The sequence below is a fragment of the Tyto alba genome, unplaced genomic scaffold (assembly GCF_018691265.1).
Source record: "Tyto alba isolate M040663 unplaced genomic scaffold, T.alba_DEE_v4.0 Super-Scaffold_16, whole genome shotgun sequence".
Lineage (NCBI taxonomy): Eukaryota > Metazoa > Chordata > Aves > Strigiformes > Tytonidae > Tyto > Tyto alba.
In genome coordinates, this window is record NW_024881278.1 from 21,677,170 (window position 1) to 21,704,869 (window position 27,700).

At 36.7% G+C, this 27,700-nt stretch overlaps 1 protein-coding gene across 5 annotated transcripts in view; it reads left to right on the forward strand.

Annotated features, from left to right (window-relative positions):
* Positions 1-27,700, forward strand: part of EML4 (EMAP like 4) — a 166,189-nt gene that overhangs the window by 84,493 nt on the left and 53,996 nt on the right. For 3 of the 5 annotated variants that reach the window (XM_042789489.1, XM_032989217.2, XM_032989216.2), the window contains exons 2-5: positions 5,847-6,029; positions 17,465-17,594; positions 23,215-23,388; positions 25,470-25,598. In XM_042789489.1, coding sequence (XP_042645423.1) covers positions 5,847-6,029; positions 17,465-17,594; positions 23,215-23,388; positions 25,470-25,598 — 616 coding nt within the window. The remainder of the gene's footprint in view (positions 1-5,846; positions 6,030-17,464; positions 17,595-23,214; positions 23,389-25,469; positions 25,599-27,700) is intronic. The other 2 variants (XM_032989219.2, XM_032989218.2) reach the window with 1 other exon arrangement.

The window sequence follows — 27,700 nt, forward strand, 5'->3', positions numbered from 1 at the left end:
CTCAAAGCATCTGCATTATTGTTCTACAGGAAAGTACAGAAAGAGCTTTTACCTTTGTCTTCACTAATTAATGTGAGATCAAGCAGTGCATTGTTTTTAATTTTGAAAGGAAAAATTGTGATGCCAAGCAAAGATAATGGAAAAGTAGGAAAGGAAGTAAAAAATATCTGGAGTAATCCGGAGTGTTAAAGGCCAGAGTCTTGCATTTGCAAGAAAGGACAACTTGGGGACAACTTCCCACTCCATGCCACCAGATCTATCATCTAGGGACACATGAGAAGTTAATATACTATCATTTGGGGAAGAGGGGGAAAAGCTTTTTTAATCTTCAATGTTTGTGTTATGTGTTTTAATTCCCATTCTCATGCTTCTTCCCTGACTCACGTCCTTTACAAAATTGAGATAATTTGTGTGTGCTGGCATTTGGAGGAGGTAAGGGAGATACTGTGGGCAAAAGTGTAGAGTCTAACTCTGTTTTTTTGGTTTTGGTTGTTTTTTGTTGTTGTTGTTTTGTGGGTTTTTTTTTTTGTTGTTGTTATTTTTTGGGTTTTTTGTTTTGTTTGTTTGGGTTTTTTTGTTTGTTTTTGTTTTTTGTTTTTTCTAGATGTATGTATTAGAATTATGATACAGAATTCCTGATCTTTTATAAGCACCTTTTCATAACCTAGTCTTAAGTAGGCTGCAGAAAACTGTAGAGAATTTTATTTCACTTAACATGGTAGGAAAAACAAATTTGTCAGTTATCTCCCTGGAAATACAGGCTTCATCCAGAGTCAAGTTATTCATGGCTTTTCAGAATAAAAATTACAAGTTGTGTAAATACATACCTTCCTGCACACATGGGCAAATCATACTCCTAGTGAGAAAGGGTTCTTTAGGACCAATTACCTCCTGAAATTGAGAGCCAGACCTTTATACCAGTCCAAGTAATTTGTTGGATATCTGTAATAAGACTTGTACCACTTTGGGGAAAACATAGAGAACTCTGTGGGTGCCTTGGCAAGCAGGGATTTAAAAATATCTGTGGTTTGTGTGGCTTCATTGGATAAAATGTAGGATTTTCCACCCTGTGGTTTAAATTTCCATGTGCTGGAGTTTGTAGAATTTGTTTTTCTGAAATGTTGCTTATATCTAAAATGAAGCCCTTACTTATGTTTAGTCAGGGCTGGGAGGAATTGACTCAGAGAAGTGATAATGGATACGCTGGAGTTGTTGAGGGGCCTCCAGAATAGATTGTTCAGTAGTAAGATACTTTTTTTTTTTTTAATGCAGCCAGCTCAATTTTCTCCTAAGCAGTGAGTGATGAAGGGTGATACTTTTCAAATGCTGTTATCCTCACGTGCCTGGTTGGCAATGTGTAAGGAGAGGAGTGATATGTGGGTTGGGAGGTTTGTTGAGTACCATCTCTATGTACTGGATACCCCTTTTGAAGTTCCTGGCCAAAATCTAAGGGGCAATTTGAGCTACTGCTTTGTTCAATCTGCTGGGAATGGTTTGATGTGTGTGACTGTGAGGAGTCCTATGCAGTGTCTATTTAATGCTGTTCATTGGCTATGAAAAATGAACCCTAATTTTTAGGGTCATCCAGATGTCTCATGAATACTGAATGCAAGCATTCCATGTACATCCCTGCTTACTCCAAAAGCAGGGGAAGAGTTGATGTTTTAATGGCTAAAAATAAAAATCAAACTAGTAAGCTATGATAAAATAACAAGACATCTTATTTTGAAAGTTACAGTACAGTATATTTTCACTTAGCATGTTTTTGATGTCACTGGAGTACCTGTACTCTTATCTTAAACCAGTTTTTATGATTGAAGGACCTTAGATCCACATCTATGTGGGTGTCTCCTCACTGCTACCAGCGAGCACTGCAGATGGTGCATTTTTCACAGTGGATCTTGTTCCCAATGGCTCTCCTGAAGGCATAGGTCATGAACAGCTTGGGAAATGTGACTAACACATCAGAAATGATGCTATTTGGTTATAATAAAAATAACCAGATAACTAAACAGGTCTCTTTAAAATTAATTAAGTGAATGAGTCAATAGTCAGCTGCACTTAAAAATGTCTTGCTATATTCCTGTAACTGGTTTCCCTGTTTAAATCAATGAATCAATCAGTCAGTCTCCCTCTGGTTTAGTAAATTGAGTGGCTCATGGAAGGCCTGGATAGATTTCTGAGGCAGCACAAAGGAAAGGCCAGATGTTTAGGAGTGGCAGAAGAGGAAGGGAGGAGATGGACTTCTGCTTCGCAAGTGACTGACTTTGTACTTGCATAAGAGCTCTTTCCTCTCTGAAGGTGGAAGGGCATGCTCTTGAAGGAAACTTTTTATTTAAACTCTTTTTGAAGTAGTTCCTTAGATTATAAGAATGTATTTTTAATGGAAGATTAAATCTGAAAGAGATTTTGAAAACTACTATTAAAAAAAAAAAAAGGTATAGTTCTGCATTGTGCAGATTTGTCAAAATGATCTCAAGGATTGCAGTTGTGTTTACTTTCAAGGCATCTTCTTTTACAGTAATCCCTTGTTGATTTACTTTTCAAGACACTGCCAAGAAGGGCATGTTGGAGTTCAGTTGTATTTTTGCTGTCAAGGATGAGGTATTTGGGTTGGGAATCATTCATTTTAATTCTCTAATAGTTGCCAGGGTAATATATGATTGTCATCACTTGAAACAGATGCTGCTTCTGTGGAGTGATAACAATAAAATGTCTTCTCCCAGTGCTACTATGTTCTTTGATCAACCAAAATATTCTTGAGTTCATAGTGATCTTCTTGCTATCCAACTTATATCAGTTGCTGTGTCTCATGTGCCCTCTCTGCAATGCAGAGTAGCTGCTGATGGTTTGAAACATCTTTTCTCCCATTGTACACACACATCCCATGACTGCCTATTTTTGAATTGGCTAAATGGCTTAATCTTCTTGGTTTCCTACCATTTATACAGCTGCAACCTCTGACAAGATATTGGGATGAAGTTGAGTTTTGAGGGTCCTTCTGCCTCTCTGTGCCATTTCTAGGCATTAAGCCTCCACAGCACAGGTCACAGAAGAACACGGTCTCATTTGATGTGTTGAGGAGGTCAAAGCATTGCAGCTCACCCTTACAGGGCAGAAAGATTTGCTCTCCTGTTCTCATTTGAAATTTCTAATTAGTGACATAGCTGTGGCTTTGGTAGCTGCAGGAACCATCGAATATGTCCCTTTTTTTGGGGTCCTGGGGTTCAGCAGAAGCAGTCTAGTCAATGTTAACAGTCGGTGGGAAAAAAGCTGCCCACATCAGGCAGAGCACTTGCATCTGTGCTCATGAGAGAGACCCATCAACAGTGGAGCCTTTCCTGGTTTGGTAATTACTATTATTTGGACTCCACACAGGGAACATAGTAATGTCTGGCTTCTAAAATGATGATTTGACATAGCTAGTTACTCCCCTTACACATGTTTTATAGTGATCCGCTGTATATTTATACAGCGTGGGAATTTATCCACAATTTATCCATTATAAGACCTTTTAATAGCTTATTAATTGAAGGATTTGACAGACAAGAAAGGGAAAAATTAAGCTTTCCTTTTATTTTTTCTTTTTCTTTTCTTTTTTAAGGAAATTTCAAACTTCTCTCTTCTGTTTAGACTGTTGTCCAGTGTAAGATGAGTTACAAAGATCATAATATTTTGAAAATAGTTGTCATTGTTTTCTGCTGTGTTCATTTTGACTGTTCCACTGCATATGTTTAAAAGCTAATATTGTAAGAACAGCAAAAGTATGAATTATATGGTACTTCTTCAAGTCCAGTTACTTCCCTAAAGTAAAAGCTTTTCTTCATGAATTAATGTAAATTTATCTTAGTTCCTTTTTATATGATGCATAGGTACGTGTGCTTGGAGGAACTTCTCCTCCTAGGTCCTTAAAAGAGATGGGTTTTTATGTTTTGAAAATGCAGGTTTTAATAAAAGAATCTTACAAAGTGCTTCTCAACCCGAGGTAGCTGTCACTGCTCTGGATTTGTAAAGTGCTATTGAGAGGGCATTGGATATGCTGGGCTGTAGAGTTGTTAAAAGAACTTTTCTGCATATAGGAGCTACAGTTCTGGCTGGTGATATTAAAGTCATTTTGTTCAGAGTTGTTTTGATCTGTTGTCTCTGGATCTCAATGTGATTACATGCCTTATTAATTTTCCTGCAGTTCTTATTTATTAGTCTGAATGAATACAGTATTAACCATGAAGTGATACACATCTGCTTTTGGTTTAACCAAATATTGACAGTTTTGCCTATTGATTTAGTTCGTTTTGTAGGATTTGTTTTATCAATGTAGTCTTAACTGTTTCAGCTTAATAATGTGAATATATTTCACTACTATTATTAGCCTGTTTTACTAATTCCTTGTAGGAATTTTGTTAGTGTTGTGAAAGTATTTTTGTGATTTTTGGTTGGGTCAATTTTTGGCCTATATTAGTGAGTGTCGTGTTTTAACTGAATGGAAGTTGGCATTAAACTCTTAATCTCTTTCATATTTAATTAATTGGAGGGGATTGGCTCAGTGTTTCTTTTGCTTACATTTATTTTAAAAGTTCCCTATGCAAATATTTCAAAGATTAAGGCTTTTTTTAGTGAAAAATTGAGTTTTAGGATTATGGCTTGTATTAACTTTTTTCTCCCTTGGTATGTCTACTTAAGATTGGTGAACTAAAATTTAGATTGTGTATAATCATAGTAATAATGTCAGCTTTTTACACTTACGTGTACATTTGCTGTTTGTATATATTTCATAGAGTATGGACTTACACTATCTGTTTGTATAATACAGGTAAATTTCATAACCTGTATTAGAAGTTCCTTCCTGAATTTTTAGTAAGCGTAGATCAGGTTGGATAAGGAATTTAGTGTACCTTGTGATTGAGCAACATATTCTTTTATGTTTGTGTTGTGAGGTTTTTTTGGGGGGGGGGTGTTTGGTTTTTTTTTTGGTTTTTTTTTTTTTGGTGGTTGGCCTTTGATTTATTGGAACAGCCAAATACAAAAATCTCTTACGTGTTATTTTGGCTTGGCAGAAATAATGCAAAGAACTGTCAAAGGCAAAGAGTATGCAGAAGCTGTCATTTCCTTTTTACCACTGAAGAATAGATTTGTCTGGATTATGCCTTCAATGCTAATCTATTTCTGTGTGGCCAAACAGATTTTTGGAACCTTTTGGTAGCGTATTTATTTTCTATTCGCTTCAAGCCAAATGCTGTAATGTCATATGTTTTTTTGGCACATACAGGGTGATTATGTGAAAAAAGTTAGAGAAGGACTTTGAAGTTAAGAACTCTGATTTAGACCACTTAAATTGAGATTGCCACTTAATGCAATTAGGTCATGGCTAGCATTACTTGTACGTTCAACTGTGGATTTTTTTTTTAACTTTACAGCTTGCTTTAATATTAAGGATCATAGTTAAAATTCCTCATCAGTTCCAAAAGAACATATTGCAAAATTTTACCACAGTTTTATACCTTTTTTGTTAATTCAGTTGGCTATTTAAATAAGCTTAATTTCAGTCTTCCTTCTACTGGTAAGCATGTTTTTCTTTCTATACTGTTTCAACAGAAAGCACGTTGCCTCTTCTGATTGTAATAGGGCCATGCTACTGAAGCCTTGTGTCTTAGCTAATGATTATAACATTTCTGTTTTGAGGCATTGATACGTTTAACATAATACCCATTCTTTATTTGTTTGAAAGTCTTCAGTATTTCAAAATGATGTGACAGACATGCTCACGCTATACATGCTTCTTTCTGCAGCTTTTGGTTTAGAATAAAACAGTTACATGCCTCTTTCTACTCTGCTTTCCCACTGTACAGATGACAGCATCTCAGCTGCGAGCACGTCTGATGTCCAGGACCGTCTTTCGGCCCTGGAGCTGAGAGTACAGCAACAAGAAGATGAAATCACTGTGCTAAAAGCAGCACTGGCTGATGTGCTAAGGCGGCTTGCTATCTCTGAAGACCATGTAGCTTCTGTGAGAAAATCAACACCCAGTAAAGGTAAGCCCATATTTGACAAATTCTTCCTAGAGTCAGACTGCTATAATTTAAAATGTTCTCCACTGATCACTTCTTTTTTACCTTTTCAATCTCATTTTCAACAGCAAGTATATTTTGAGTTGGAGGGGTTGTTTTTTTATGAGTGGCTTTATAGTATATAGCTAATAGATACCCAATATATGCTCATTAATTTCTCTGTTTGTTAACATTTTTATGTACTTAACACCCCTGAAAATCTACCTTATTTCTTTTTAAAAGGTTCCTCTTTTAATTTGAATGGTGAAATGCTTTACAGCTACAGTCTTTAACCTGCCACTGGGGGTTCTAGGGCTTATGGGCAGTTCTGAGTCTCAGCTTTTACTTCACCTAGAAGTTATTCCAATGGAGGAGCATATTAGAGGCTACATTTCCCTCTGCTCCTAAATTAAAACCAAACCAAAACAAAAAACCCCAAAACACATTGCCACCAAATAAGGAAGCTTTCTGAATATAGTTAATTTTTGTTTGCCTACAGAGATAACTCACTACCAGTAGGTTTCTTGCAAGAGGCAGCCATGTAGCCACTCAGTGATATCTCTCTTGGTTAGTGCCTAGTAACTTTTACATTGCAACTTTGAAGTATATAGGATTGTTTAGAAGGAAAGAAACTAGATGCTGTTTGCACTAATTTTTATATACATTTTTTCCCTTGTAGACATTTCCTTTTCTATTCTGAAAAACTATTAAAATAGTTATTTGCATTTACTCTAACTTAAAATTATGTATTTGGAGAGAACTGTAGCTATTCATGTTTGTGATGTATATTAGGCCTCTGATGAAATAAAAGGTTAGGTCATATTTCAGATAATTCACAGTCCTAATTCACCATAAATGCATGTATCCCTATCAAACCATGCAGTGCGGAGTTCTCTGGGCTCAATCCCTGTATTTCAGCCTTGAAATACATCTATTACACCAATACCAGTAAAATACTGAACTGACCCATCATAACCTATGTTTGTTTGGGTGGCTATATTATACAGGCTGAAAATGCAAAAGCTGAAAATGCTGAAAGTTTGAATTATTTTAGATGTGGCGGAGAGATCAAATTCCTTAATTAGGTGTTTTTGCAGTCTCTCTGCCAGATGGAAGGAAGTGATGATGCTTAATTGGCTTGTACTCTGAATCCTGCCATTCTGTCTTGCTTGCTAAATGGTAGGCTGTTGTCATCCCTGCTTATAAATGCAGCTTTTATCTACCTGATAAGGTGTCTCTAGTCTCATCAAGATTGAGACTTCCTTCTCTAACTGTGTAAATAGACCTTTAGCAAGTATTTAAAATAAATCACTCTTTGCTGTCTGCTGTCCATTATTACAAAAAGAAAACATGCAAGTGGAAAACTGGGCAAAACATGCAACAGAGGACCTTATTCTTCCCATTTAGGTGCAGAGGAGCTGGGATACACACAAATGTGGTTAAAGACCTTTGGTTTGGAGCTAACACCCAGCAAACCCCATGCACAGGCAGGTCAAACTTGCTGTGTTCTGCAGAATGCCTTGGGCCATCTCCTTACTGGGACTCTGGGGGTCTTGGGGCCATACCAAGTTCTCCAGGTGAATTTGTTCAGTGAAAAATAAATTCCTTCTTTCTTGGGGGGAAGAGGAGGGTGGAATATCTAAATATCTTCAGCTTTGTGCTGTTACTGCTCTACCAGTTAATGACAACAGCATGTTACTGTGAAGAAAGAGATGGAGTCGGCGACAGAGATGTACGCATATGAGCTAATACTCTGAACTTAAATGAGTTATGACTTATTGGCATTGTATTTAATTTGTGGTGGATGTGTCCCCATTGTGTTCAGTTATCCAGTACCACTAGGCAACACATTAACTTCACTCTTTATCGTGAAATCAGATGTATATAGATGGCATAAAGATGTCACAAAATAAAATGTTCACATATAGTTGCTAGAATTTTGTACAAATCTAAAGTGAGACTTGAAGAATGAGCCTGAGATTAATATTGATTTAAACCTAAACATCAATATTTTAATAAATATGTCAAACCAAGTTCGTACATATCTTTTTGCAATACCTTAGGTTCAGCTTTTGATTTCTGTATTTTAAATTCATTCAGTAGATAAAGAACTCTTGAAATGTTTTAACAAAGAGAAATGTATTATTTTCGTGAACGAGTAAGATTGGCAGAAGATCTGAATTGTCATACAAAAATAGTACTTGAGGAAGTAATTGTTAATTTTTCTTTGAAGTATTTTGTGGATACATAACAGGCTCTTACTAGTCAAGTCATGGTTTCTGCAAAGGTAATTGTACTCCTCCAAAACTTTTTGGTATTTGTGGTCCTATCAAGAATCTGGATTTCTGCATTACAACAATTGTAGTTTCATGGTAAATATTACAGGTGGGTTTTCTTTAAAAAAAAATGCTGAGGCTTTGATTCACAGAAGTAATTGCAGCAGCCCTTTAATACATGCTGACATGAAAAATGAGTAAAGAGAATAGATGTGTATATATTATGTGAATACACTGAGAGAGATGTATTTAGTTTGAAGTATACCAACACAGTGAGATAAATACTTTTAAATAAGTTGAACTTAAAAGACTCATAGTACTGGAAAAAGCCATATTGAATCTTTACATCGAGCAAGAGTTTTAATCTGAGTAAGAGATACTAACCTTGTTTGAAGGAGTCTTTCCCGCTTACTGCTGAAATGAGTTCTCTAAAACCTCTCAATTTTTTGTTTTGCTGTCTCAGCAGTGTCTTTAAAGAGAGGTTTTTCACAGGCTAAGAACAAGTGTTCTGAACAGGCTGTGTATCATGCTGAAAGGGAGAAATCCCGATCACTTTTTCACTGATTTTTCTCATGCTCAAGTTGATGGTCCAGCTTAGTGCAAAAAGATATCTCTTCATCCTTTGTGTTAGTTTGCATTGTGTATCTGGTGAGCTAATTCTGTTCTCATTTTTCTTATCCCTTTATTTTAGATTGACAGATTGAACCAACCACAGCTGAACACAAATTTCTTTTCATTATCTTTGTTTTTCTTTTTTCCTCTATTTTTGTTGCATGCTTATTTTGTAGTCCAGTCTTCAGTGAGAAAATTCACATGGGCATGGGCAGATTTTTATTTCTAACCCATGCGCTATCAGTCAGGAGGTTACTGCCTGTGATTTTGTCTGTCCAGCCCTGTCTCAGAAGCAAGCTGCTCTTCATACAGGGATAGCTTGAGATAAGCTAAAGGGTGAGATTTTTTTTTAGCCACCTTAGTGCCTCCTAGTAAAGCATGAAGTGGAAATACTGTATGAGGGAAATGCCACTAGCAAGGATTGCAACAGAATTAGCCCTTGTCTGTTATTGAACAGTGAAAAGCAGACTGGGATTGTTTGTATGTGGCTTGTTTTCTGATATAGTATTTCTCAATGCAGTCATTCTAAATAGAGAAATCTTTTAAAAATAAAAAGGCTTGGATAGTACTTCTCCATCTCTGTGCACAACTAAGAATAACTACATGAAGGAGAAATTACCAGGTCCACAGATAGTGTTGAGGATTAGAAATGTGAAAAGGCTTGGTTAGGGAACAGGTCCCCAGCTACAAGGTTTGGGGAGTTGTAGTGTGTGAGTGCTTTTGTGGGGTTTTTTTTCCTTCCTTTCTATCTTTCTTTTTGTCTGTCTTGTCTTTTTTATTAGATGGTTTGGTAAGAAGAATTTCTTTGGTGGGAAGTTCTTTGCCTTTGGCAGCTCTGCTCTCTTGTTGCCACATGCCTCTGCTGTTGATGCATGGTTGATGCTGTTAACATTCACAAAAAGTTCCAAAAACAAAGATTACCTGGACACCAAAGAAAAGGAAAGCATAAAGCAGTCTGCTACTTGCGGCTGCCAGCAAGATAGATTGGCTCACAACTGGTGCCTGGTAAACCTATTAAAATCTTCCATGGTATCAAAATGTGTGTAACAGGAGAATTCATCCCTCAGGCTCCTGGTGTGGAGACAAGTTTGTGGCGCACAGTGGCACCAGTAAAGTATCTCAGACTAATCATGTCACTGGGGTATGAGCTCTTGCCTGAAAAAGTGGCCATCTACCAGAAAGTACATCTGGTATCTGTTCATAGAGAAACAAAGAGTTCATGTCCTTTTTCTGGACGCGGAATTAATGAGGAGGCTTGTCACAGGTTAAACCTTTGGAGGAACATTTCCTGTTGCTTGGATAAGAGTTGATATCAAATAACTCATACAGAAATTCAACTCACAAAGTGAAACTGAAGCAGTAGGCGTCAGTTTGCAGAGAGGGTCTTCCATGACAGTGCTGACTGGCAGACTGGGAGGCATTTATTTTACTTCAAGCAGTGATCTTGAGGACCTGCAAAAGCCACTATGCACTGGAAATGCAGATATTTATTTTTAAATTATTTTTTTCATTTATGCAGTAGATTTTTATAAAACGAACCTGTAGAGTTTTCATTCCTTTACTGCTCCCTTCTCTCCTGTGAAATAGTGTGTGGCTTGAATAGGAAATATCCTAAGTAGTATCCCACATCAAATTCCGTCTCATTGCACTAATGTAGGCAAAGCACTTCAGATGGTATTTTCACCTGATCTCAACAATAGTTTCATTTCAATAACATTAAGTAATTTTGTTTTATGTTAACAAAATTGACTTTAGGTGTTCAGCAAACTTCATTAATGAAAGCATGATAGACTTGCATTTGTGGTTTTAGTCTTAACACATTTTAATGTGCAGAATTGTTCTAATAACTGGGTACATGTTTATGTTGTTTAATCAGTGAATGTTAGAGGAACAGAAAATAGAAGCATAGATAGGAAAATTCTTATGGTAGAGGTAGGATATAGTCTATTATCCAGAATACTAAAACCTAACCTGTCATGCTTGCACATGGGAATAGTCCAATTGAAGTCTGCAGGCTGTATGCTCTCATAACAAATAATGATACTCTTGAGGTCTTAATGGATTTTCCAGGTATGGGTTTTAGTGCCATCTGTTCTTTCTGCATTAAAATTATTTTTTCTGCATTTCTTCCTTATTTTTTCCTATCTTCTTCTCTGTTTTATTTAGTATTTTTTTTCCTTCTATTATACTTACTATTCTTTATGTTCTTGATATATTTTCCTTTATTCAAAGAATATGGATCTAGAGGGCATTAATGAAGTAAGGGTTACTAACCAGCTAAACCAAGTTTAAGATAAGATGAGAAGAAGGAGGAAGTTACTTTTTTTTTTTTTTTTATTTAACTTCTGTAATTTAATAATCTTGTTCATTGGAGAAGATATGGAGAGCATTGTAGACGAGTGTTTTTCAGTTGTGGTTATACGTGTCTTTATACTTTTTCTGTATGCTTCTTAGAGTTTTGGATATGTTTTGTGCATTTGTGTGCTTTTCTTTGAACAGTGTGGGCAAATTCTCCTGAGTGGTACTCTGCTGTTCCCTGCGATGCTTCTCAAACTGAGAATTGCATTGCTGGAAGAGTTAAACGGGGCCACTAACTTTTTCAAATAAAAACTGCTTGTTTGTAATGCTTGAGTAGCATTTTCATCACTCTTTGCCAGAGTATATCAAATTGTTTCAGATTACCATAGTTGAAATTTTATTTCCTTTACTTGAGTATAGCTCATTCAGCAATTGGTTGAGGAAGTAGATGTTGCCTCTGGGAAAGTATAGCAAAATAAGATGGCAGGGAGGAGGAAAAGGGTTGTGTAGTTTAAATAAGCAATTGGCTGTTCCACACCAAAGAAGTCTTCAGTTTCCCTGGGTAGTAAGCTTTAAAATGCCCAAAGAGATACGTGTCAGAGCAGGGGCATGGATCCCCTACACTTCAGTTTTAAAGCTGAAAAACTAGTTTTATGTCTTTAGGAGGATTAGTTACCATTAGAAATGTATGCATTGACAGGTTAAGTCACTAGCTATAAAAATTCTGTAGTAAATCTCTAAATAAATATTTAATTATTCTTAACATTGTAGTTAATTTACCTACCTACTGGGAGAAATTCACTTGCATCTCAAGATGTTTATGCATTAGCTATACATTCTCAAACTGTTGCATATTAACATGCCTCTATTCAAACAGTTCTTTCCCTTTTAATAGGAAAAGACAAACAATGTATGTTTAATAGTTGTCAGTTGAGATTTGTGAAATTGGGCTTCAATAAAAAAAAAGTATAAAGCACGTTGGCTTATTTCAGCTATATATAATTATTGTGTAAGAATAATAAAATTTGTCAAAACTTAGTCTTAAAATTGGATTATTAAACAAGATGAAATATAACCCACAGCTAGTGAACCAAAATATTTTTTCCTGATTTATATTGGTAATTATTTGAGAACTCATATCTCACCTTGACCTTTAACATTTGTTCATGTGATAGAAGATGAGAAGATTTTTTCTACTTAAGAAGCCTCAGTCAGAATTTGACTGGAACTGTGTGAGTGAAGTAGTTGAATAAAACAAAATGTTAAAGAAGATATTTCCCTACCCTTAGAATACAGTACTCTTTTTGAAAAGAGTCTTAGTGCTCCTGAGCTATTTCTGTGCCAGTGTCTTCCATGAGCAGAGGGGCTTGATGTCCTTTGAAACTTTGGAAGCAGAGCAGTGACTTCAGTTAGTTGCTTTGGTACAATTTAACATCTTGAAGTAAGTTTAGGATTTGTCATAATTTCTAGTTCGTTTTTGATGTCTTTTTTTAGGAAGGAAGTACAGATAAAATCATATGTTCTGCTACGCTTAGAACTATTTCAGTCTGTTTTTCTGTGGCTTACCTGTGTGGGTTCTCTGGTGACTAATAGTGTGGTTGAACACACACTGTATTTTTCTTTAGTAAGAGTACTAAATTGGGTTTCAGTCCTTCAAGCCATCAGTTTTATTTGTACAAAACCCCTAGGCATGTAGTATATTTGAAGTATAGAAATCTTTGTCATTTTGCTGAAGATGAAGTACTCTGAGGTTCGTGAAGCACTTGGATATTGTATGCCTTCCTATAAAATAAAAAACAAAAACAAAAACAAAAAACAAAAAAACAAAACAAAAACAAAAAAACAGCCAAAAAAAACCCACAAAACAAACAAACAAACAAAAAACAAAGCAAAAAAACCCAACCAACCAACCAAACAAAAAAACACAAAACCAACCTGGTATAAGTAAATCCTTTATTTTTTAATTTGTTGAGCTTTTACTTTTAAATTCACTGGAATGAAGTGTCCAGAGAAATTATTTTAATGTAGCTGCAGCTACTTTAAATTGAAATTACCTGAAGAAGAGAAAGAAGGGTTTGTTTTTTATTTAGGAAAAAGGCAGTTCACCTGTCAGGGTATCAGCAAATACAAAGGTATTAAGCAAATTGTCGTTCCAGGTAATGCAAAGAATTAATAACATAATAAACTATACTTTAACATTAAAAAAAGTAACTTTGGGGTTTGGGAAAAAGAAGTGAATTGCTAACTGATCCTCAGCTCTAGTACCCTGTATGTTTGGAAAGAAAAGCTATCATGTTATCACAGGACACACATTTTCAGAACTTACCAATCTCTTTACAACTTGGCTTCAGTTTTTCCCCTAGCTAATCAAGGCTGATAAAGAGTTGAAAATAGATTCTTGGTTTATTGTGGACTTTTTTTCTAATCCTACTTATCTTTCATTCACACACTTGTATACTTGACAGATGTTAATGAAATACTTCTTTTGAACTCAACAGATACTATTCTCTGAAAATTATCAGAACAGAGATGAATCCATTAACCATAAAAGACATTTTTTACCACTTTGATCTCTGACAATTTGGCTTTAATCCTGGTCATCACACACTGGCTTTCACTCTACATTCAGTTTATGTCTGGCTTTTGTTCCAAACTAACAGATAAAGCTGAGTGCTATTCGGTCTGAAAAATTTCAGACTGTTTATGCTAGCAGGTGATGTATGACATGATATTGGCAGAGATGTGCAAGCCAAGTGCTGGGAGAACTCAATTGTTTTGCTCTATTGATCTGGAATTTGTGTTTTCCTGTGCCACCTCGTTATTTCCCAGGTCTCTGAAGCAAAGTTGCTTGACTGCTATGAAGGACTTATCTCTACAGTAAAGAAGGTTATAGCATTGTTAATTTTTGACATTTTTTGGCTGTAGAGGTTAAAAGCTGTGAGGTGAGCTGCGTGGTTTGGACTGGTGGGTTGGCTTCCCCGGGCTTCTGACCCCGCTGGGAAGATCCCGACGGTGTGTGTCTGACCCCGTGGGCAGCCAGGCTTCACTGCTCCACTGCCTGGGATGTGCACAGGGCCTACGCTTGCCCTTCCTCCTCACGGTTTAAAATTTAAATGCATTTTCTTTACATATAATTGCAGAGGAGGACTCAAATTTAATTTTTTTTTTCCTTTAAAAATAGCTGTTCTAAAGGTAACTTTTGAATATCTAGTTAAAATGGAATGTATAGATAGTCTGGAAGGGGGCTTAGAAGTGTTGGGTTTGGGTTTGTTTTTTGTTCATTTAGGTTTTTTTCTTCATTGTTTTTGTACACTCAACTGTGAGTGGCCAAGATTTTGTTCTGGAGTGTAAGAAAGCCTGATATATTTTTTGACACTTGAAAAAAATCTGTCAGTGCAGCTTTTTGTAGTTATTGGTGTTTTGGTCTGTGTCCAAATGTTTTGGTCACTTTTTCAAGAAATAAATGATTCAAGAGATCTGGGTTATGTGAAATTGTTAGTCATTTTACAAAAAATGTTTTTACTTTGATTCAAAAATCTTCATCTCAAATTTTTTTCATCCTACTTGTTGAAATTATGAAGTACTCTGCAGATCTACTATCAATATTCACTTTATTGAAAAATAAAAAACCCCATAACTTCCGTACAAATTCTTTTTTTCTTCTTATTATTTCATTCATCATTGTGTGGAGCAGTGCACATTCCTGTCATGAGTATACACTGATGTGCAGTTTATTTGTAATCAGTTTTGTCCTTGGACCTAGAGCAGGAACTAACACTTTTTGTACCTAGTAGGGGGAATTATTCTAGATGTCATCAGTGAACAAAATAGCAATGTGTTCCTTGCTTGAGAAAACTGAGCAATTTGTTCCCCATCTTACTAAGTTTGTGTATCCTGTCTGTAGCACTTGTTCTTTACACTTTCCACACTGTTGTTCTTTACATTTTCAACTGAATGCTTCCCCCACTGTACTGAGAATTACTGCTATTATGTCTCCTGATTCATGTTTCTGGAAAGCCATACTAGTGCTGGTTAGAGAGGCATTGATCTATTACGATGAGCAGACGGAGATGTGAAGGTCATATGCAGTTCAGGAGTGAATCATAGGCCTTGATATTATGCATCTCCACAAAGAAGATGATTTACTTTGTCAATGAAAATAAAAGAAGCTAATTTATAGGCTTCTAATACTAAAAGTGTTTTTTTTTAAGGTCGTGTGCTTTTGTTCTTGCATCTAAGTTACACAGGGGGGTAAAAAATATCTTAAGCTTTAGAGGTTATGTACAGTATATCAACTTTTAAAATAAAATCTGTATTCCAAATGTGTATGTTGCAAATAAAACAGTCTCTAAGAAGTGCAGGTTGGAAGGAATCACACTAAGTTGATTTAGGCAGAATTTAGGAAGAAGAATGATCTCTCTAGTGTTTCTGTATTTAAGTGTGTCTTTACTTTCTTCAGATTTCCTTTATTCTCATTTCTGCCTGGGATATTTTGTATGTTCCTTTTGGCTTTCCTGGTCTGAATTTCAGATGCGGTCACATACTTCTTGGTGTATTTGAAGCAGTATATGGTTAGTGCAGGTCAGCCCATTTCTGCTGTCTTCCAAATGGTTCTGAAATTTAATATTCCCTTGATGGGTATCTCTCATATGTAAAGTGCTTGTTTAAAATAAGAATTAGTTTGCCTCTCAGCCTGCCTGATAGAGCTGTGGTGTGACAAATGGACCAAATGCTGGTATTGTTCAAATGATGCATCTGTGTGAGTTTGCCCTCAGTGCACAGAGCAGTCAATTCTCCAACTGCTTTTTTACTTCTCACTTTATCTTCAGTGTGTGGCCTCATGCCTTATCTGTCTCACACTATTCCAAGCTTGCCATGAACACAGACCTGTTATTTTCCTGTCAGTCATGTCTTTTGTGCTTGTTGCCGAAGTCAGAGTGACTGGACATCGTGACCTCATGAGATGCAGTAGCAGCTTGCTGTTTGTGAAACAGGGATGTGACACAGAGATGGGGTCAAAAGCGACCACTGATTTTTGGATGCTTACTGTGAGATTAGCCCAGGCCATGTAGTGCTTCAGAGGGGAAAAGCACAAGTTTAGCACTTGGGAGAGCAGGAGGAGGCAAAACTCTTTTCTGAGTAAGACCTTAGAAATAAGACAGGCATGCAAAAAGGAGACAGACACAACTGGTGGGAAAGGGTGAAATGTCGGGTTCGAGTAAAATGCCTTGTATTTCACTGATGGTCTGTGGCAGAGGCGAGTCTGGGAGCCAATTGCCAGGCTAACATTCAACTCTTTAAATAGAAGAGCCTTCACTCCCCCGTCTTCCTTGCAATCCCCTCCCACATTCACTGCATAGTTTCAAACTTCTGCAATGAGTGAAGTGGGCATCTGACAGACAACAGCCTTCTTCACATATACAGTCTTGATTCATCCCCAGAGGGAATCTGTAATGTTCACTGGATGTGGCAGATGTTCTACGGAGTGAACTTTATCAGAAACTTAATAACTATACCATAGTGCATATACTCAAAGGTTGATACCTTTTTAAGATGGAAGGGGCAGCTGAAAAACTTGATTTTTGAATCCTTAGAATCACAACCCTTAAATAACTTAATAATTCTTTCAGTATAGAGAGGGCTTCTGTCTGCAACTTCCTTGAACTTTAGTGAAAAAAAAACCAAAACCAAACCCAAACAAACAAAAAAAAACCAAACCAAACCAAACCCCAAACAAACAAAGAAAAAAACAAGACAAAAAAAACCCACCCCAAATTGAAAGCAACAAACCTTGCGGTGTTATCTGAGCTGTGATGGTTTTGAACACCAGAGTTGAAATAATCAGATCTGCTGCCCCACAGCTGTTGGAGCTAACCAGCTTCCCAAGGCTAGCTGTAATATATTATTCTCCCTGTGGATCACAACTGGAAGGAGATGTGGCTGAGTTAATGTCACTGAATTGATGTATTTGCTGGCAGCATAACAGTAGAGAGAAGTTGACACCTATCAGAGTGTATTCTTGCCTGTCCTAATATCCAAGGTCTCCCGTCTCCAGCTGCCTAGCTTAAGGCTTTCATGAATTTTTGTCACTGGATATAGGCTAGATGGTTGTCCTGAATACCTGGGCTGCTGCCATGTGATACCAGATCCACATCTGAGAGCTTTTGTTTTTTCAGATGGATCTTTGGATACAGCTGTAAACCCTTGTGTTCTTCAATATTTTTTTTTTTCTAGGTCAGACAAGCCTCCGAGAAGCTATCTCAATGTCCTGTATAACAAATGGGAGTACAGGAAGCAGGAAAACAAGCCACAGTTCCTCTGTTTCTGTTGCCAGAAAAGAAACTCTTTCATCTGCTGCAAAAAGGTACCAACCTTTTATTAAAATTGAAATGTTTTTTTTTTTTTTTCTTTGAAAAAAAATAAACAGACCAAGAGTATGATTTTTGCCTCTGCATGACCCTCAGCAGAGCTTCCTGAAGTCTAGTAAGGCACAAATAAATTTTGGAGATGTACCATGTTGTTGGGCTGCTTACAGCAGGGTTCTAAAAATAATTCATAAATGGAGAGTATTTCTATAGTGTACAGTATCCAAAATGCATTCTCACTAAGGGACAGAACAGGCAAATGTATTTCCAATGCAAATGAAAAATTTTTCCTTCTGCTATTCATCTGCATCTTTATTTTTTTTTCAGGGAAATTAAAGAACAAAACTGACTCCGTTGTCTGGAGTGTAAATAGTAGGCAATAGCAAAATAGCTATGAAACAATAGTGAATTGTGTAAGATAAAAGTTTACATTTTTATGTAGAAAACCTTAACCCAAAATATGGCCACTTAGACTTTATGAAGAATATCTGTATCGTATCTCAAATGTATAGAAATAACACTGTGTGAGTACTTGTAAGTTAAATGAGATAAGCACCAAACAATAGCTTTTATTCTTCCATGTGATGGTTTCAGTTGCATACAGTAAACAAAGTGTTTGCATAACTACTTTCTTCTATGGGTCTGTTAGATCCTAATTACATGGCTTCTTTAATCAGTAGGTTTTGCACCAATTTCTGTTTGTTGGGAAGAACCGGCTGCCCGGTACAGCGGCAGGACAGAGAATACTCTAACGTATAACAGTGGTAAATTATGTGAACATATTCTTGGCCTCTGTAGAGTACTCTGGTAACTCCAGTGGCTGGTTTGTCTTCCAGTGTGGATGTAAATACTGTGCTATACAAGACGGGAAAATGATGTACTTCAGGGAATAAAAATGCTGTATGCAAATATAAACTGTATGAGAACAAACCAGAAGAAACTTTAGTGCCCTTTGGAATTTGGAAAGCAAGGGTAATACCCCGCTCTTCGCTCTTCTCCATTGTGTAGCATTGCATATCTTTCTTTTTATTGCATCCTTATGTTTACTTTTCAACAATAAATCATAAAGTGATCACTGTATATCTCTGCTAGTGTGACAGGCACTGGGACAAAAGACATTCCTGCAGGAAGGTACTGCTTAGCACTTTTCCATTAATCTTACCCCTGCGGCTCTTGGTACTTTGACGAGAGCCAGTCCGGTTCCCGTGGTGTTCAGCTTGCGTTTGTGCTGAATCGCCGCCTTCTTGATTCATTGGCTGCTCAACACTTGACTACAGAAGAAGAGCAGAGTAAAGTGGTTGGCATCCCTTTCATCTAAGTTAAGGTCTTTAAAAGGAGACCTGGATAGGCCAAAAGAGGAAGGACTTGATATACAGAGGGCAGCTCTCCCCAGGCACCCAAATAACTGTCCAGGGGAGGTTTTGGTGCTTCTAATGCATCTGAAGATAGACGACTCCCTTCTTCAAGGCTTATTTTAGGAAGGCTTAAGTCCTTTCTCTGGTTACCTTTTCAGCAGTTCATTTCACTTTCCTGTCTTTATACATTCTTCCATTAAATTTGTTTGGTATTTGGAAGAAAACAGACTTGCCCTTTTGTAAAAGTACCAGCTCAAGAAAGGTGAAAGAAAATGTAAAATCTTGGGCTTTATGGTTGTGTTTTTTTAACAACAGCAAAAGTGTTCAGTACCAAGTAGTGTTCCTAGTAGGAGACATAAGTGAATGTCAATAGTAGTCACATTTCCATAAAGTTAGGGTAAAGTTAGTTCTGACATTCTTGTCACAGTTGAAAAGGAGGGAGGCCAAAGGAAAGAGTATCAGCTCGTCATGGGATGCTTTACCTCAAGTTATCTAGGCTTTTCCTCAGGCTGGAGGTGAACTGGTGCAGCAGGTAGACATGGTCATCTGTTGATGTAGAATTATACTTTAGTTACCAAACAGCCCCCATAACCTGCCTATAGCTTTTAACGTTCTAAATATATGTAGCCATACATCTAGTCACAGATAACAGAAGGCCTACTTATGTCTAGACTGTTACTGTTAAAGTTTAGTGTCTGTATTTTGTGCGGTCTTAACGTTGGACATTTGTGGGGCTCTGGCCTCTATAGACCTGCCATCTTTGAGAATTTCCTTTCCTGGAATGTTCAATCCTTGTTCCACCATGTTGAACACAAAGATCATGGAGAGGATCTAGTGGCTCAATAACTGCATAGCAGCAGCACGTCTCATTTCAACAATGTTATGCTAAAGCATCAGCTGTCTCTAAAAACAGAGCTCAAGAATGCATCATGAACAACAGGTAGATGATGTCCCGTTGACAGAGTTGAAGTCACACACATGTTGGGAAAATTTCAGCCCTGTAGTCTGGAACTGATCTGATAGAGATATCAAGACACTTCAGAACAAAAAGCATGCTGCATACCTTGTATTATCACTAGAGTTGGAAACATGTTTGTACTGTGTTCTGCAGATGACTGTCACAAAGACCTGCTTGATCATTTTCCTTAGGGACTAAACATTCTTCTGGAAATGTCTTCCGGTAAGAATAGCCTTCATGTTTCAGAATGACCACCCTCCAGCGTAGCTGCTAATGTGTTGTGGTCCAAAGGATGAAACATTGTGTTAAGAGAAATTAGAGAATCTGCAAAATTAAGACAGATAGTAACAGATCTCAGCTACTCACATGTAGACTGAAGAAATGCCTCATCAAGTTGGGATTTGGAAAGAATTTTTGGATGCATTAAATGACTGCTTCCCAGAACAACTAGTCTTTAGAAACCCACAAAAGTGTTGTGCTTGATTTGTTTTCAGCTGTTGTTTGAGACCTAGTTTAGGAGGTATTAGTGGGAAAGCTGCTCTGTAATAGCAGTCATAGTACAATTAAGCTGAAGATTTCAGCAGGAGAGAGCAAACAAAGTAAATTCATCACAAAAATATTCAGTACCAAGGCTGCCACACATCTACATAATTTAGTTTCACATTAAAGTGGCAGTCAAAAAAAGAAGACCATTTGCAACCTGGTGGTAGATGAAAGCACTGTGTTGGAACCCAACTTTGTGCTTCAACTTGGAGGAACCAGAGTGGTCCAGTGACTGTCATGACCCAACAGAGAAGTTAAGGAGTGAGCCTAATGGCAGAGGTGTGAAACAAATAGTCCACAACGGATAAGCTCAGTGAAGCCCTTGAAAGACATTCCCACTCTGAACCTGTGGTTTCTAGGAGATGGATCAGTTGAACTAAATGAGTTTGGGTAAGAATACAGAAAATATGAGACCGAGTTGCTAAGGTAGATGACATGCTGCTGTCAGCAGGTGGCATTCACCTGGGTGTGGTGGAGGAATACAGAGGTGATTTTCAGGATTACTGGTGTGTCATTGTAAACAGAATATTACAAAAAGTATAGGGAAAGGGACTGCAGGTAATGACCTCACTGATGAGCTCTTCTGTGCCACCATCAGAGACAGAACATCATGCCAGGTGAGCCATTGTTCTGACAAGTAGGACTAGTTTTTGCAGACTTGCAAGTTGGAGTTACAGAAGTCATTACATTTGTGTGTTTTCTCCTCCTGTGTCTGTAGATAGTATTTTAGACTGTATTTTGAAGTGCCCAAGTAGAGAGAAAGGGAAATTTGGAAGCATGTCTTCCCGAAACAGGATTTATTTTAAAAAAAAAAAAAAAGTAATAAATAAATAAATCTGTGTCCTCATAGATGAACTTCATTGTGAGAAATCTTGCATTTATGGGAGAACAAATGCAGAGGTCTATAAGTGTATCCATCAGAGTAGGAATAGAGAGACTCTTGTTTAGTGACAAGAGATTCCAGGAACTTACTTGGCTATACTGCATTTCTTGCCACAGACTGCAAAAAGATTAAGATTGAGTAGTGTGGTTTTGCATCCAGCAATGCAAGCTAAGTGTTCTGATTAAAAAAGAATAATAATGTTTATGCTTCTTGTTAATTAAGGACTTCTGGCTATAAATTATTAACCAATCCCCCACAGTTCTTCAAGCTCTGTAATCACGTATGTGCCCTCAAGAAATGTGAAAGCTCTTTCTGTTTTGTTTTCATCTGTTCTTCTGTAAAAAAAAATGTAACTTTGATGGATTATATTCACATTTTAAAGTAGTTAGTATGGTTTTCAGAAGAAATCCTGAGTGATCCTGATGAATGTATTTGAGGTTTTATATTATTGTTCATATTTTGACCTGTTCTGCAATGCTGCTTTGGAAGCATTTAGAAAAGCTAAACTCATATAAGTCTTGAGGGCTTTGTCTAAGTGGTAGATGATACACTTTAATTAAAGTAACAAATGAGACAAAAAGAGGGCCCTATGAAAGTTATGTTAAAATTGGGGGCCCGTTTTTATTTATTTATTTTTAATATTGTCTTACTGTTTTTCATTGTTTTGTGGGGAAAGGTAAATGGAAACACAAATAATTAAGATTATACAAGGGTTTGGGGGGGGAAATTGGTGTAAGGGAATAGAGATCTGGATTCTCCCCTTCAGAAAGATATTATTTTACTTATTATGTAAAATGTAACTTATTATTTTACTTTAAATCTAAGAGAAAAATCTTTCTTTTTTTCCTTTTTAGCCAGTGTTTGTATCTTGCCTTGTTTGTTTACTGAGAAACTTATCTTGTAAGAATTTTTTTAAAATCTTAAAAAATATCAAAAAATAGACTTTGTAGTACAGAATACTCTTCTCTTTCAGGTCCTGCTTTTGTCTGTGTAATTCAGAGTATTGCAAAGCATGCTACTTTATAGAAGAGCCTTTTAATTAATCTTTCTGCTTACTTAGTGGACCTTTGTTTAGGTTGTCAATGACATGTATTTAAAGCTGTTTCAAATGTTAACCTAATAAACACAGCACTATGAAAATAAGATGTATTCTTAGCTGTCTTTTACTGAAGGCATTAAAGAAGTGGCAAGACAGTCTGACGTTAGTCAGCTACAGATCAAAACAACGGTGAGTTTTCAGGGATGATTTCTTTTGAACTCTGGTGCAGGCAGGGAGAGCCCAGGGAGCAGCAGCAGCAGCATCGTACGCCTTCGGTGACAGCGCAAGGATAAGCGGTACCACATGTGCAGAAATACAGAGAGGGGTACAGTTCCATGGCGGGCTCCAGCTAATCGGAGATAGTGCAAATACACTCCTGCCTTTCGCTCGCCCTGAGCCTTGGCTGGCAGCATGGTGAAGTGGCCCCAGAGCTGAACCAGAGGATGTGGTTTTTTGTTCTGAGGGACGGCAGGCTTGTGTTGCCTCACCTTGTGTCAGCTTTGAATGCTGTAGAAGCGCCTGCAAATGAAGGACATGCTCAAATCCAAGTTGTATTCATTTTAAAATCAGAGTAAACTTAGTAAAAGTACGCAGTAAAATAAGTAAATAATCTTCCATGCCTCCCTTACCTTTTTTATTTTTGGAGCTTGTGACTAAATGTTATTTCAGCAACACGCTAACCTGAAGAGAGTGAGTAAACAAAGCATTCTTCCAGTGATTATATATAGTAAGTTTTTACATGCTTCTCCCATCTTTTCACAGAGGGCGTTTTCTCCAACCTTTTTAATTTATTTGCTTGTTCTCTTTTGTTTTCCCCCCTATGTTATACTTTATTTTACAGTGGTACAGAAAAAAAGAAGGAAAAACCTCCAGGACAGAAAGAAAAAAAAGAGGAATCTCATTCTAATGATCAAAGTCCACAAACTCAAGCATCACCTTCTCCCCAGCCCTCCTCACAGACTCTCCAAACACACAGGCAAACTCAAGAAAGCAAGAGTTCTGCTCCAGCTAAAAGGTTTTCACAGTACCACAGTACAGAACTGGAAAATGATTGTTCATATTTGACAACAAGTCATGTGAAATAGTTCCAATCTCAATCAAGTTAATGTTTGATATTTTTTGTGCTACAGAAGAGGCATTCAACATGCATTGCAACAGAGCAAATACGTAAAAATGAAATTTTTCTTTGAGTAAATTTTTAAGATTACAAAGGGGGTTTTTTCTTCTCTGTGATTGAAATCCTAATATGGTAGATTACCTCTAATCAGTAATTATTCTAAAATTTTTAACGATGACTCTAACTTGATCCTTCTCAAAATACACTTCACAGGTAGCTGAATTGTGGAGTGTATTTTGCACATGGCCATTTACTGCCTCTTGCAACAGCATTTGTTAAATACTATTATAATTGCAACTCTTCCTTTGGGAGTTCTCTTCTCAAATTATTCTATAAAGTGTCTGCAGTTTGGATTTTTTTGCAGCCCTTCCCTTTTGAATTCCTTCTAGGTTACAGGGTGGTTCACTTCACTTTTATTCTGATTCTTTACATGAGTGAAGTTGTGGTTTTACACCCGAATCATAGAACTGCTTGACTAGCGTGAATGTAGAAGTTTATTTAGGATTGCCTCCAAGTTCCCACTCATTTTAGTGGGAATTAGGCATAGAAAAAATGGTACCTTTTTTTTTTTTTTTTTTTTAAAGGCTTTTTAAAGTCAAGGAAATGGATTTGGGTGATTACTTCTGAGTTTCAAAACTGTGGATGACTCAGTGTGCAGTTTTTTTTTTTTTGGTTCATTGTCATCTTATTGTTTTGGAAGGTATGAAATTTTATTTCACTGTTTGACATTTAGGAGACTGAAACAAGCTCTTAAATAAATTAAATTTCTTCTGGAATTTACTGTAGTTCACAAGATTATGTTGTCTTGCGTTGCTCGAATTCACAGCTCTAATAAATATTTAAACCTTCACTTGACTGATGCATGTTATAACACTCCATAAAGGCTCTGTCTCCATGTCTTGCACAAACTCTTAAATTGTCTGAAGCTGAACTTGCGGCCTGTTCTCCTGCCTGGTATCTCACTATAAAGATGTTTGTCTGAAGTCTTGCTTACTAATCTTTTGCAGTGTGGGGAAAAAAATAAATGCCTTTTTTTGTCTCCTAATGGTTTAACTTGATTTGATTAACTTGTTTGTCGCAGGACCTTTCAGCCTCTTGAGGTGCTGTGGAAGGAGCTTGCCATTTCTAAGGTTGCAGTTCAGGACTTACTCCTGCAAAAAGCGTTTCTGACAGGATGAAGTATAATACTGTTAGCAGGACATGTGCAGACTCTAAATCAAGTGGTTGAACAATAATTGGGATTAGATCACTTTTAAACATGTTTTTCATGATCAAGATGTATGTGAAATTAATGAACTAGTGACTGAAAAATTTGCAGGTTCCCATTAGTATAAGTTGGCTACAATAAGATTGCTGAAAAATTGTATCAGAATTCATGGATTTAGTAGTCTGTAGTATTGGTCCAAACCTAGTTTGCCTTATTCATGCAAGAAGTTTATAGACATTTGTTGCAAAAAGATTAAAGCCAATACCGTGGTTTAGAATGTGTTATCTGCAAAACAGCCATATGAAGCTGTAATCTGATAGAACTATTCTGTCTCAGAAATCAGTGTGTTAAAACTGGTGAACAGTTAATGAGGGAAAAAAATTCTACCTTTCTTTGTTACCTTCTTAAGTGATTTTTTTTTTTTTAATTATTCTTTGAGGCTAATATACTGTAGCCTCATTTTTTTTCCACTTTTGTAATTTGTTAGCAATATCGTAATGAAGTATAGGGTTATTTTGTTCAAATCTTTATGTAAGAGCGTTTGGAAATTGAAAGGAATGGATAAAACATTTGGCAACTGTCTTGCTCAGTTGTTTTCATTCATCCAGTTAGAACTTTTTGACTAATCTTTTTTTCCTGTTTCATGCTTCAGCTTGAAGGAAGACCTAGCTCTGCTTTTGTCTCCTGCTGCTTGATCTGTCTGTGCATACCAGTTCCATTTACTGTTATCTTATTATCTTGTCATTTTAAAATATATTTTTGTTTCTTCTAGCATAAAGAAATCCTTGACTGCTGAAAAACATCACAGTGCTTGGGAGAGTTCAGATGACAGTCGTAACAAGCTGCTGAGAGTAGCATCAACATCTAAATTAATATCAAAAGTGGCAAAGAATGCAGACAAGTATGTATCAGTTTGGTAGATAAAAGCAAGTGAACTTTAGAGTCAAAATTACAAAATTTCATAATTTTAGTAAATTTATTTATGTATATGCTAAGACCGTTTGCATCTTTGCTTTTACCAGGAGTAATTACTTGCATAGCCTGCCAATGTGGAGCTCCAGGTACCTTTGGAATCATAAAATTTTTGTAAAATGTCAATGCAGGATTTGAGTGTAAATATATGTTAATGTTACCCATTCGGGTTAGTGGAATTATGCATTGTGAGTTAGTATTTATGTCTTAATGCCACTGTTGTGAAGCCTACAACCAGTTTTTTACTAATTAAAACTGATTTGAAAATGCAGGTGTATTTCCTTGAAATTAATTTACTGGATTTGACATAGTATGTGTGTTTCTGAAGTAGACTGTATTAGTAGGAATATAGTTTTATGATTTCAAGTGGGTCTCTCAAATGATCTGTGTAACAGGTTTCTGATTGCAGGTTCTAGATGATAGGCAAGGATCTTCTTTTCAGCTTCACCCCAGTAGGTGATGTGCTGTAGCCCATTGCTTCTCTCAGGCTCTTCAACAGCAGGTTTTCTCAGTTTGTGGTCTCCAGTGAAGGCCTCTCTCCAGTGAATAGCCTGAAGTGTAGTTACTTTTCCTACTCCTGTCAGCACACAGACAAGAGTTTGCTTTTTGCTGTAACTCCACATTATTGAGCCCTATTGGGACCCACGTCTTGTCCTCAGTACCTGTTGCCTGTATTCACACACTTAGTTTCTTTTTTTTTACTTTTTTGAAACTTTGCCGAATCTGTTGATAATTGCTGTGTTGGATTTTTGACTGACCCCCTCGTATTTGCTGAGATACCCCCAGTGTGCTGGCAGCTTCTCCTAGCTTGGTATTGTCTACAAATTTCATATATCTGTTCATTAATCTTCATTCAGATAGCCATTAACTGGTCCAAGAGAACTATCTGAAAACCCCTCTCACTGTGACAAATAAAACTCTTCAGACCTTTCAAAGTAATTTTCACTCTTTTTATGATTGTGTCTGTAATGATCTCCTTAGCTTGCATATAAGGCATACTTAGAGTCAAGAGCAGTGCAAGTGCATTCCTTCTTTCCTAGGAATGGCAAGAACAAAATCATCTTACATTAATCTTGGGTGTGGATATCAGCACATTTATTAAAAGCTTTATGTTTAGCCTGAAGAGCTCTGCAGAGCAGTGAAGTGCTGTGTGTGAGGGATTATGGGTTATGTATTTTGCAAGTATTTCTTTTGCTTTTGTAATTGGTTTTCACTGTTGAAATTTAAAAGCCCTTTGGCAATTTAGATTATTGTAGGGTACTGCTAGATAATATTTTGGAATGAAAAAACCCTCTGTCTTGATTTCTACTTACAAAGGTTCTTGGTTTTTGTTATGCTACTAAAATATCTTTCACATATTCTTCAAATTTTCTAATAATAAAAAATAAATTCTATATTTATTGACATTTTGTATATTGGTTAAGTCATGGTCAAAATAGAGGTATCTTGTTTCATTTTCATGTGATTCTCATTGTTTTCTAAAAGATATTAATGCTGCCCTTCTAGTGTCTAATGTAGAAAAAAAATCAGATATCTAACAAAAGAGCAGACAAGGAAAGATTAGGATTAAAGTTGTCTGTTCACAGCTTGATGTATTTTAAAGCATTTGGCAAAAAACAGAGTCAAACATTATCAATTGTAGACCATCATCTGATTGAAGGCTTGGTGTTGTATTGTTTGTGTACCTTGTTCTTATGTTCAGCTTTATAATAAAGGCACTATTTGCATTCTAGAGCACACATTAATACTCATTTCTTACTCACATCCTGTGTGCCCAATTTATAAAAGAATTTATTATATTGCCATATTGTTATATTGCATTTATCGTTCCCAACTAAGAAACGTTGGCCCAATCTGCCTGAAGTTACCAGTCTTGTGCAAGGGAATAGAATTCAGCCCCTAATGTGGGCCCCAGGACAGAAATGTTTTACATATGCTTTGTGCTACCAGCCCAGGATGTGAACTTTGTTTAGTAAGATCAGTCTTTAAGCCAGCACTGAGCTGTAAATCAGACTGATAAAGCCTTAAGAA